This window comes from Sinohyriopsis cumingii, unplaced genomic scaffold, assembly GCF_028554795.1.
Source record: "Sinohyriopsis cumingii isolate HCF-2022 unplaced genomic scaffold, ASM2855479v2 utg000349l, whole genome shotgun sequence".
Lineage (NCBI taxonomy): Eukaryota > Metazoa > Mollusca > Bivalvia > Unionida > Unionidae > Sinohyriopsis > Sinohyriopsis cumingii.
In genome coordinates, this window is record NW_028315889.1 from 623,220 (window position 1) to 637,170 (window position 13,951).

At 34.1% G+C, this 13,951-nt stretch overlaps 1 protein-coding gene across 1 annotated transcript; it reads right to left on the minus strand.

Moving 5' to 3' along the window:
* Positions 1 to 371: 371 nt before the first annotated feature.
* Positions 372 to 10,118, minus strand: LOC149774302 (uncharacterized). Its single transcript, XM_089945425.1, has 4 exons — positions 9,974 to 10,118; positions 6,439 to 6,574; positions 5,198 to 5,364; positions 372 to 3,137 (listed from the first exon to the last, which is right to left on the minus strand). Exons 1-4 carry the CDS (start codon positions 10,017 to 10,019, stop codon positions 2,968 to 2,970), a joined length of 519 nt encoding a protein of 172 aa, XP_089801551.1. The 5' UTR covers positions 10,020 to 10,118; the 3' UTR covers positions 372 to 2,967.
* Positions 10,119 to 13,951: the final 3,833 nt, after the last annotated feature.

Consider the following 13,951-nt stretch of genomic DNA (forward strand, 5'->3'; position numbering starts at 1 on the left):
AGGTTTTACGCTTAGGTAAATCCGTATTATAAAGCTTATAAAAGCAAGGGAAAAATGGAAACCAAATTGTCTATCCAATTTCATTTTCAATCTCAACAAGTTAATATCTGAAAACGTATTCTAAAAACAAAGATGGCATGCTAAAATTCACCCAGAAAGAAACACGTTTTGAAACAACTGTCAATTGTTTACCAACTTAATCTATAAAATAATATGTGTATGTCTGTGGAAAGAACATCTGCTACAGTAAACGTCATGTAGTAATTGTAGAATATGTGTACGTATGTGGAAAGAACATCAACTGCATATATATATGTGTGTGTGTGTGTGTGTGTGAAAGATATATAATACTCACAACGAAAGCACGTCTCTCTACTTGATAATCTTTACAAAGTGGCATATGAGACAAAAAATATGTAAAATTGCTTTCCTTAACATTCTTATATGTGTATCATTATTGTTTTAAGTATTCGTTTCAGTGGTTGTCTTTGTCAATGATTGAAATTTTCAAACAATACATATGACAGTACATAAATATTATTCTTGAAACTGATAAGTAATATCACACACACACACACACACACACACACATCAAACATCAACATTACTTAAGGATTCGACAGGAATAACAAGAACATATAACTTTTAAAATAAACTTTGAACAAAAAGACATACACAGAATATTAAGGACGGCTTGTACATTATCAAATATTTTAGTATCATGACAAAAACATAAATTTATACTAATTCTGTATCAGAATAAATGCCGTATAATCTGGTCCTTTTTAACTGGTAAATACATACAAAATATCACTAAGCAGAGTCTTATTTATTATTCTTTTTTTTTTAAGATAGGTCCGTACTTTAACCCATTGTTTGTCCCTGGTTATTTACAATTCTATCAATAATTTTCTGTTGTATTTACAGAGGAACGATCATAATGCAGAAACAAATTTGTGTTAGCCGGGTGTAAAAATAATTTTGGACTAAAATGTGCAACGGCGGCTACTCATTTTCTCCAAGTTTTGCTTCTGTGTTTATCATAATGTTTGTTGTGAGTGATTTGTGGGAAATATATCCGTTCATGATCCACTTTTTCCTCATTGTAGTATCTTGGACGCAATTGTCACCGCCTTAAACAAGAAATGATTCCGATCTAGATAAATGCATGTCTTTATGGGGTTTGAAATTCGTGAGTTTTAATGTTATTAAGGACTGGTGTATAATATATAATAATGCTTGTCGCGCTAACCTTTCATAAATATGGTTTTTCCATTCTCTGGCAAGTTTAAGACTGTATTCAGGACAATGGTTGTGGATCATTATTGTGATAGCGGATGGCGTTAAAAGTAAAAAAGCACATATTTGACTGCGGCGGGAGCAGAACAGTATGTTCTGATGCCTTAATTTGTATTTACGTGGTATTCAGACTTGACATCGTTGGATTTAATGTTCATACTTAATATTGATTCACGTTGATCTTATACCTAAATTAAAACTTTTCTATATATAAGGTATGTTCCAAGAGTTAAACTCATCAAACAAGGTACACACCCACGACCATTTTCCAGTTTATGGATCTATAGCAAAATGCAATTTTCTGTGTGCGCATTACACTTTCCCACCCACACAGCGTGAGTAATTAGAATAGATAGGAATTTGTTTACCGTCGCCACTCTCAGATGTCTAAAATTCATATTACAGGGTTACCATTGGAAACTAATCTTACGGTCACCAGGGCCAACGCTAAAGAAGTACAAAAGCATGATATTTCACTAATATGGCTAAAATAAAGAGCGGTATACCACGTTAAAAAATAAAAATTCCTGTAAACATTTATTGAAAGAAAAAGCTTTGTCTTAAGTGAATTAACATTGGTTGTTCTTTTTGTCGCGTGCCACATCTTTATCAAATATTCCTGTGGCAAATTTCAGCTGAGATTTTTCATACATTGGTATGACAAGTGCAACAAAGTAAAATCCTAAATGATACTTTAGAGAGGTCGTATTTTCCCGCACAACAAGGAACAGTGTTACTATATTATTTATAATCAAGCTTATTATCACTTTGTAGGCAGATAGTGGATCTGACAAACGTTCAAATCGTCCTTAAGGTAAGACTACACCGTTTCACATGTTTTTATTACTGCAGTAGATTTTTTTATTGAAAAGACATTCACACTTTAACTAAAAGTTTCTCCCTCACTATTTACAGTGGTGTCAATAATGCATGAGTTCACGTATTGCGTTGTATTACGCAACCAGTTCATGGTACAGAAGCACACTTTTGCAAGCTTGGTTAGAGATTTAGTTTTATTTTCCAATGTTATGAGTGACTGTGCATTTTCCCTATGCTCGGTTCTTATTTGTTTACCATAATCTTTATAGTGAGTGATATTTGTATGAAATTTGTTCCGCTTTATCCCTCATTATTAAAGTAATATTTTGGGACACAGTTGTCACTGCCTATATATATATAACATATTTGTGATTTTGTATAGCACATGTTCATTAATGAGTTAAAATCGCGAGTTTTAGGAAGAGTCATGCATTGCAGGGAGGGAATGATGTGACTATAACAGGGTAATCAGAGAAGTATTTGCTTTATCGTTCTAACCATTTTACTGACTCGATTTCTCAATTCCTTGACGAATTTTAATATGTATACTTGTTAATGGTTTGGAGCTTCATTTTGATAGGAAAAAGGTTCAAAGATGAAAATGTACAACCTAAACCGCAGCGGAACATGAAAATGTCTAATGCAACCTGAGTAATTTCGACCTGTCCTAAAACTGAGTCTGGTGCACTTGGGATTTGATCAACGCATTTTGTAACAAAGAATCTTGATTTCATCTGTATTAAAAACAATTTGCTATATGGTAAAAAAATGTATGCATAATATTACATTTCCTCTGTAGCAAAAATAACCTTGTACAACAATCCCAATGTTGATATGTTGCATCGATTATTAATATTTAGGTGGTGGTGGTGGATATGCTGAGTCGGTGACTCCTGAGGCTCCGGTATTAAACGGGGTATAGGGTGGAGGGGCTTGTTGACCCGCCGGATGACTATATATGACAGGTCCATATTGTCCAGGATAAAATGATGGTCCATTAACGACAGTCGCATTAGTAGCTGAAAATAATAATAATAATAATAATAATAATAATAATAATAATAATAATAAAACATAAGCGTCGGTCTGTATGTATGTCCATCTTTGGAAGCCACATTAGCCCAGTCGATAGACTGTGGGACTCCAAAAGTCACGTGTTCAATAACCGCCCAGGACTGAAAAAGTCAGGTGCCTGGGTGTTTTCTTGAGAAAGGTTCTTGGCTCCCAATTCCGTTGCACGATGTAGCCAATAAAGTGTTGAAAGTGACGTTAAAAACCTACAAAAGAACCAACCAGCCATCAGTCTCCTTAAATACTAAGTGGAATTGCGAAACTTTAAAATTGTTTTGCCCCTGTGGTAAGTTTTTGCTAGATAGGTGACATCTTTGCTTCCCGACAATGCTGTGACTGGGAAGAGGTCAAAGGTCACATGTAAAAGACTGTAAATATTTTGAAATAATCAAATATTTTTTCTGACCTAGCTTCATTTATCTAATTAGACAAGGCAAACGCATCATATAAATGACGGATTTTGCATTCTGACATCCTGGTCACTGTCTCGGGGAGGGGGTGTAAGGGTGTGTACAGCAGAAGCTTCTTAATGTAATTGTTAAACGACAAGCCAAAAGAGACGATAAAAACACAGAGAGGTTTTTTTAAGAAGAAGAAAAGTTTATCGCCAACATTGCCACCGCCATTAGGTATTTTGAAGTGGAAAAAAAGGTTTACACGTTTATAGAAAGGGGGTCAACACATCTGGAAATTTATTTATCTTATAATGTGAATGAAGTATGCCAAAGTTTCCGCTAATGATGTGTGCGAATAAATGACCAAATGATGTGCAAAGTCACCTTGAATAATTTCAACACAAATTAAGACATTCTAAACTAAGTTTCATGTTAGATCGAATCAAGACAACCACTCGCTTGTACACCATTTTCAGGTCACTGTTTTTATTGTCATCACGCTTTTCGAATTATATTCAATATCCAAGTGATATAACAGTGTTCAAGATACTATTTAAAGTTATCTTTAGTAATATTTGCATATATCAGAACTTGTTAGTCGTACCTATTTTTCTAATGATGTACACAAATATCTCCCAATTTAAAACAAATGTACAAGAACCGATAATTTAAAAAAAAGACTGCCTGTCTCACTTTGGAACGTATAGGTTAATATTTAAGTTATAAAGATTATTCTCCTATTATCCTTCTTGTGATAATAACAATGTAGAATATCAATTCTTTGTTCATGGTATACACAAAATCAATGGCGTGGAGACAATATTTTCATGAATGAAGAAGTCATGCTTAACACAACGTGGTTTTGACGACGTCCAAAAGAACACAGATGTTATTTTATCATATATTTGAAATACTAATAAATTTCATTAGATATTAGAAATAGGATGATTTAAATTTGCTTCCTGTCATAAACATTAATATGATTTTTGGAAAAATAAACGTATCCAAAATATCAACGCTTTGTTCATGACGGATACAATAAATATTTCACCATGATACAGACAATGAATATTTCACCATGATGGATACAATAAATATTTTACCATGAAAGATACAACAAATAGTTTACCATGATGGATACAATAAATATTCACCATGATGATACAATAAATATTTCACATGATGGATGCAATAATTATTTCACTAGATATTAGGAAGACTTAAACTTGTTTCGATCCTAAACACCACCATGATTTTTAGTCAGTATATTTTGTTTGGATCAGACTCATTTGGTCAGATAATTAAATGAATTCCATGTTCGTTTCAAATGAAAAAGGTTAAAGATTATCTATGATGCGTCAATTAACAAGTTCGAACAAGCTACATGTTTATTTAAATATTTAGCTCAATGTTGTATTGTTGGAAGCTGGAGTTGGAATTTTCTTCCAAGGACAAGTTGGAAGAAATCAGAGCACTCCACCGTACTCAAAAGTACGAACCCATATGTTTTATTGTATCGGAACTGAGGTTCATATCCGGGACAGTAGAGGTTCAAAGCGATTGAGTTATCTTTGCTTTACAACGATTCCGTGCTTTTGTGAGTTACAACTTACCAGCAACAGCATGAACCTGTGCAGTATTCATTGGCCGAATGACAGCTCCTCTGTGTCTTCCGGAACTGTTTGCAGCTACACAGCAGTAAACGATGAGAGCAATCACGAGTCCAAGCACTATTAGACCACCGATCACAGCGCCAGATATGATACCAGCAAGGTTGTAACTTAAATGTAGGAAGTAATGATAGGAAACGTTATAATGTCTCAAATATAATTCAATACTTAATTACCCCCGTTTAAATTGCACATCTGTATTGATATTTTTATTATATAGAGGTCGTGAAATAAATTAACTCTATGGTCCGAACATATCTCAAACACAATAATCAGGAATACAGTGATTTCCGGACATTACGAAGCCCAATCGACTATAATCAAATCGTTATATCCGATTTTATTTTTTCAACTGAGTTAATATATCACATACAATGCAGGAAAGGGCTTTTAACTTGAAAACTGTCGCCTTTAACTATCCTACAGCCTTTATGTTGAAGTATGAACTCCGATGAAGACAAATATTGTTATTTTATTGCATTACTTTTTGCATTTTATCAAGAATGGAAGTTTCCTTGACCAAGCTAATTCGTACGGGCAAAATAGCAGATGTAAATTTAAATCATGTCAAGAGAACAAACGGCTTCAAACACTACAGATACCATCTCTTTCTGAGAGAGAGAGAGAGAGAGAGAGAGAGAGAGAGAGAGAGAACATAGTATGCCAGTCAATAGTCCGAAAAGGTTAAAGTGTACTAACAAAGGTGCATAAAGCATATTTAAAGCCTTTCAAAAGAACAAATTGCTCAAAATAAAACGAGAGAGAGAGAGAGAGAGAGTCAGTCTCATCATTGGACGCAATAAAGTACGGAAGTTATTTTACCAAATATCGATGATGTTGAAACAATCAAAGTGAAATATAATACATCATCGGCGATTCCCATCAAAATACTTTATCTTCATGATTGAAATAGTATGGATTCTCGTACTAGTCATACTGCTGAGTAATTTCATCCAAAGACGCCTTGCTTTGGGCCAGAGCAGGCGTGGCAACTGTGTGTGTGTGTGTGTGCTTTTGGGGGGATGCTCACTTGGGGCCCAAAATTTGCATCAAGCAACACTTTGTTATTATGATGAATTAAATCGGGGCGTGTCAAAATTTCTTCCTACGCAACTAGGCCAGAAAAAATATTATATATAATACAGTGAAGACTTAATAATGCATAGCAGAAATGGTTTACTTACGTACAACAAACTCCATCATAAGAACTGTCCGAGGTACCACAACAGCCGTAGTCACAATATGTGTATCTAGTACAGTAGTAACCCAATCCACATGTGTATCGATAACTGCAAATATCCCCAGCTTCCACTGGAAACGCTTTATGAGAAAGATAACAGATAACTCATCATACCCGAAGTTTCAAAATATTTCTTGTGTAGACTAATTTTCCCGCGGACGCTTAATATAGCTCTGACTCGAATATTAATGTTATATTCTTACAGTGCGCACGTGTGTGTGTGTGTGTGTGTGTGTGTGTGTGTGTGTGTGTTGTGTTGTGAGGATTTACCAATTCTCTATTTCATAAGTTTCGCTCATGAGTAAAAACTATTCGCGGCAGAAAAGCAGTCTATAAATATGCCTTATTGGTAGTTCAATGATCGACCATCGTTTAGACCCGGAAGTTATTATCACATATCTGGTTGAATGTATGATCGAACCGGCATCTTTAGTCTGTAGTCGCTACAAAATGGCACAATCGAATCCATTTCTTTTTAATGCACTTTTTATCGTCACTTTCGAGAGAAAATGAAGCGTAATGTTTTGAACTAATGCTGAATTCATAAGTCGGAATTTGTCTCCTGCAAAATACATTTCGAAATTCTTTCTGGGATTTCCTTACTGATAAATTTCCCCTGAGCCTGCACATTACGTTATTTAATGCAGAAGATGAGCTGCAACTACAATATCTTTTAGGTAAAAGGTTACCATCAGGAGTAATCGACAAAGAAAACTCCAAGCTATTCGTCCTGTATGCAGCATACTTTGTCATGCAGTATGCAGCTATCTTCTGTAAATAAGGTACTGAAACTTGCAACTTATGAGTTGACGAACACTTTGTTGATTGATATTGCGTAAGAATTTGTATTCCAATATAGAACATTTTTATTTTTATTTTTTTTTTTTAAATATTTATTGATTGTATTCAGATGATTTATTCTTATATCATGTAATCTTCCATGGAAGGAAATAAAGATGATGATGATGATGATGAGTACAAATATACAACCATTTACTTCCGAAATGATTATTTTGTTTGCATGCGATGAAAAGACTGAGGAAGTTTAGAATGGTACGACCATGGATTGTATTTCTTATGAGGCGCTATGAGGCGCCGTAGCAGACAAAAGCTGGTCCAATGAGAAAGTTGTAGTTGAAATTTAGATGTCGTATGTCGAGAAATCCAATATCACGTGTTGGATCAAATTGCATGTCCTTAAAGTTCCATTTTTTAGATCTAGATTTTAGCTTTGATATGCTAAATTATATAGTGGCGGTTTAAAGTTCTATTTCCCGTGTCGACGTTTTACATTGTATATTTTAAATTACACAGCGATGGTTGAAATTTCAATAGCATATGTTGATAATTTTTTATTCACACGTTGTATGCAACTGTTTGTGACGACAGTTCCATTTCATATGGCGAGTATTTAGATTTCATCTGTTGAATTTCACAGCAACGAGAAGCAGCATCCTTGTTTAAAAATAACGCGGTCCGTTCGCGAGAGCGACCTCTAGAGAAGAAATTTATATTAATTCTCGACTAGTGAATGGAAACTTTCAAACTGTAAATGCATGAAATGTAATGGCGCCTCATAATTGAATACACGAATGACGTATCTTAATACTCGATATTATTTTGAGCTGTTAAGTGGACATTGTGTAATGTTAATTTTAACACCAACACATCATTTCACCATGTAAAAATAACAATTCTGACAAGCACAATAAAATCTCCAATCACCGCCTTGTAATTCAACAGATTCAATCTGAAAACTCAACATACGAAATGGAGCTTTCAGCACAGTCAATGTGACTCAACATATTAAACTGAAACTCTAGACATATTTTATTAAAATTTCAATAACCGCCGTGTAATTCAGAAAACGCAACGCAATCTAAAACCTCGACATTGGACATAAAATTTTCAACCAGCGCTGTGTAACTCAGCATATGAAATGGAACTTTCAACATAAACTCTTTGAACCAATACGTAAATTGGGAATTGTCAACGTATGACATTGAAATTTCAACCACCGCCGTGTAATTCAAACGAAACAATCTAAAACTTCGACACAGAAAACGTAATTTTCAGCCACTACTGTTTAATTCAACAGATATAACCTAAAATCTCGACCTAGAAAATGGAATTTTAAGGACAAGCATTTTTGATACAACACGTGAAATTGGAATTCTGGACATATGACATTACAATTTCGACGGTAAAGTTCTGATTGGACCAGCTTTTGTCCGCTACGGCTCCTCATAGCGCAGTAGCGATATAAAAAGGTAGGTCTACAATGGACGTTGCAGTTGAAATTTCGATGTTGTACGTGGGAGAATTCCAGTTTCACATGTTGCTTTTCAGACTCTATCTGTTGAATTACAGAAAGGTGGCTGAAAGTTTAATTGTGATTGTCAGGTATATTGGAATGATATGCGGGTGTTGAAAGTTTCATTTCGTTCATCTAAAAGATGTAAAACTAAATTGAGTCAATTGAAACTTTGTCTCCAAGAATTTCAAAATAATATATTGAGTTTAAAATTACTGTTCGGTTAAAAGTCAATTTTCGAGGGTTCAGCAAACGAGACTCAATTATATAACTTGTGTTCACATTTTTTGGATCATGATTCAAGCGTTACATGTTAATTTGGCATTATGTTTATAATTATACTTTGTGTATATAATCAGATTTAGAGATGAGTAAACATGCTTTGTATCCTTTGCTTGTATATAACAAGATGTTACTAAACGCAGTCTGATGACACGCAAGTGTGTTGACTAATCATCGTGATATGAAGCACTACACATATAACAACTTATACATATTGATTTATATATTGATTTCCATACAAATAAAGACATTGAGATCTAGAAGTGTCGTTTCTGACAAAATCTTCATGGACAGGAAAAATGAAAGAAACTGACAATTCCTTTTTAAAGCTTTTCGTTGATTCTGAAGAAAAAACAGGCAAATATTGTTGGCTGAATTGCTTCGATACAACCGCAGAGAGAGAGAGAGAGAGAGTTGTAGGATAGACTTATAGGAGATAGGGCTAGAGAATGAAGATGGATCAATATATATATACAGCTTGAAAATAATGCTATATCGTGAACGTGGTTTTAATTAACTCATATATCCTGGTTCTTTTATATCTTTAATGGACAGAAGGATTAAGGATAAATAAACAAAAACAAAATAAAAACGTTGTATTGTACATTCAGAGTTATCCGTTGGAAAATGAGACAGGTGCAAAATTTAGCATGCTTGAGTATATGCCATCGAGAACGAAAGCTCGTTAAGAAATAGGTAGATACAGTTATACTAAAGGAAAGTTTTAGACAAGGAAATAACAACTTCAATGTAATTAAACAGATCTTATCTATACTGAGCAGATACGCATTGCCACTTTTCTGTAACTTGAACTCAACTGAGATGACACGAAAATTTAAAATGCTTCTATCATAAGAATAGATGTTTGGGTACTAAAACCTACCTTTGAAAAGAAATATCAAACCAAGGATATGGTAAAGTATATCCATCTTGTTGTTGGTTAAAATTTACTCCAAGAGAGAGAGAGACTAATAAATTGTATAGGTTTCGTTTTTCGTGGAAATTGACCAGGAAGGAATATATTGCAACGTAGTTTTACATATATTTAGCCTGGGATCTCTAGCCTATATTACAGTTACTGTATTCCATTGTTCATTTGAATAGGTATTGTTATTCAGTTAGCCTTTAAAACGATATGACACGAGATCAGTCATTGAAAACTGTAAAATAATCCTTTGTTGGACAAGACATTTCAGCTATAAGTGTATATTTTAAAGAGGCAATACAATGCTTCTCGGTAACCTGATGAATGAGATTATTATAAACATCTACTGTCTGTAATGTATGTATGTATGTATGGACGTACGTACGTACGCACGCACGCACGCATGCCTGTCTGCCTGTATTGTATGTATGTATGGATGGATGGATGGATGGATGTGCGTGCGTGCGGGCCTGCATGAATGGATGGATATCTATTGATACCAACAGTGGTAATAAATTCCAAGAAAAAAGAAGTTTTCTGGAAAGTCGCATATCTAAGCAGTTTGTATCCGTTCAATCTTGTTTTAAAGACATACATGATTTATCAAGCCACCCCACAATAATCTGAAATATGTGTCAGTCTTCGGTCTCACGCTTATTCATACTTATCGAATTTACCTACTAGATAAGTGTAGGTTATATTCTTTTACAGGCAGATTGCCAATCATGAAAAAGAAATGTATTATTCCGACACAGTTCACTGTGTATACAATAAAATCAAGTTCAGGTTTAAACTCGTGAATTATTTTTGACAAATTATGCATGTTTTAACAAAGTATGCATATCTCAATGACACTCGTGCATCAGTCTATTCCCACGTATAATAAATCAGGTGTCCTTTGTGGCCAGTATTTTATACTTGATTTACCTTTACAAATACACATCTGTGACAACCCTTTTTTTTATAGTAAATTAACGTTGTATGTCCGGAATGTTTAATGGCGGAATTATTTTATAAATAAACCGAAATCAATATTTTTCATCCAAATGAGATTAGCGAGTGGCCACGTGCCTATCCTGATTATAATCATTCACTCATGAGAAAACATGGAAATTAATTTAGGTTAGGACACTACACTAAACTACACTACGCTACTCTACGCTACGTTACACAACACTACACTACACTACACTACACTACACTACAATATTCTATACTATACTATACTATACTATACTATACTATACTATACTATACTATGATATGATATGCCTTGCTATGCTATGCTATACTAAAATGTAATATTATATTATATTATATTATATTATATTATATTATATTATATTATATTATATTATATTATATTATATTGAAACAACTTAACTAAATGGCTAGCGTTACGGATTTTCTATCAGTAGGTCACTTAAATCAACCGGGTCGGCTGTTGTGGAGTTTAAGTGGCAAGGCACTTCATTCCCATTCCTGTGCCAGGAAACACTCTTGTTTGTATCGATGTGCAGTGAAACATCAATCAGTCAAACAAGAACAATTTGGTAACAGTCCAGAGGTCATGTTAAACGGAATTATAAACCAACTGAATGTTTTATGATCAGTCAATAACTTATTATATTCCTTATTTTGAGTACATGTCTCTCGTCTATATAGTATGAAGCTATTGTATTTCTCTCACTAGTCTATATCCACCCCACCCCACCACCGATAATGTTAGTCTCATTACAATCACCTTAGTTCCTCATTTCAGTGTGTTTGAAGTCGGATCAATATATAAGTAGCGAAAAATTCCATTATTATTATCCAATCCGATGAAGGTGGTGGGAGAATTAAATTGTTCATTCATTGGTTTCGACAACATTTTTTGACAACGTTAGTGGAAGAACCCGGCAAAACCTCAGTAAGAACCACCTAACTCACGGGAAGATACTGGCAAGCTTTCTCACATACCCACATTGGCCGAGCCCGAGACTCGAACCCACGCGTAGTGAGGTGAGATTGTAATGTTCGGTAATGATATATTGTAAAATGACTATCATTTCTGTAATAATCATTCATCAGCTGATATCAGCCCTTACCACTGATGCACCAAAGATACACAGCTATTGACCAAATCGAATTTGAGATATCTCCACCTCTTCCCACTCAACGCGCGCTGGCTAACTTGTTAATGTGATGGATTCGCACCACAACGGTCGCAAGTTCGAATCACACCGAGACCAGTCAGACTCGGCTGCTGGGCAAGGTATTTTACTCCCATTGCTTCGGAACGACATAACCTTTCAGGTGTTAATGTACCGTTAAATATTGAAACTAAAACAAACTAACTTTCCCCACCCAGGGTACTTTAAAGGAGGGTTTTTAAACTTGTAAAGAAAAAGCTATTGTTTTGCTAAATATTTCTAAACACGATGATATTAACAAGTAATATATAAATAGAGAGAGAGATGAATACATGTACTAGAAACGTTTTCAACAGCTTAGATTAGGACAAGGCTGCAACGTTTGCACATGTAAACGGTTAGTTTAATTTGTTTTTTGTAAACGTTAAAAATCGTTAGTCGTGTCAACGAATATCCACGTAGATCTCAATAACGCAGAAAGCTCCAGCTCAAATTAATTCATATATTTCCACATCTCTGCTTTTTTTTTAAAAAAAAAAAACTGTTAAGTATAATTTTTCTAATTATTCTTCGTTTTTGAAGCATGAATGATTTTCACATCATACTGTCATCGCTAGGAATAAGCGTTAAGTTGACGATAATTGGCTGTACCGTACATTACTCACTAGACTGGTTTATTGATTTGCTGATAATGCTAAAAATACAACAACATTGTTTGTTACTGAACCATGTACGTTAACAGAACCTTTGACGAATAGCATGTTGATTTTAAGGTATGACTCAAGTTTCTAAAGACGTACAATCACAAGACCGGTTGGTTCATCAAGTACATGTATGTAGCAGTAAGAAATATAATCACAATGTTTCTAAGTATGTTTAACCTCGGTTATCAACACATTCAACAAAACATGTTCTACAAACTGAATTCTGCCATAATATGAGGAAAATATGTACATTGTAGTCATTTATTAAAATAAATTGTCTGGCTTATAGGTTTGATTTTTGTCATAGGAACTTTTCGGCATGATATTTTTTTTTTGGTATGTACTCTCTCTCTCTCTCTCTCTCTCTCTCTCTCTCAAATAAAAAGACGAAATCAAAACCAAACAAACAAACAAGCTTTAGTCGACCTGTTAATAGATGAGATTGTCACAAACCTATTTTAATGTACATTTGAGAAAGAATTTACGATAGTTATTACTAATATGTGATGCTATTTATAAAATATATAATTGAACTCACAAACATCACAACACAGCAAATACGCGCAAACAATCAAGCACGTACACACGCAACTCTCAAGACTGGACGGTAATAAGAAAAACACAGAAATCTCAAATTAAAAATCAAACAGAAATAGAAGAAAAAACACACATAAAAATCAAAGAGGGCTTGTACATTATTTAACTTTTAGCATTATGACCTAAATAATACTAATTGTATTTCATAATAAAAACCGTGGAAACTGATAATTTGTCATTGGTAAATACTGAAAATGTAGCTCTAAACAGTTTCGCGTGATTTATTTTTTTACATGCAAGGTAGCTTTAATTTCGTATGATTTTTTTGTACATGCAAGGTAACTCTAGTTTCGTATGATATTTTTTGACAAATAAAATAGCTCTAGTTTCGTATGATTTTTGACATACAAGATAGCACTGGTTTTGTATGATATTCTTTGGACATGCAATTAGCTCTTGTTTATTATGACTTTTGGGACATACAGGGCTGCTCTAATTTCGTATGATTTCTTTTTATCGAAGACAAATTCGTATTTGAATCTCATCTTTTCACCTGAATA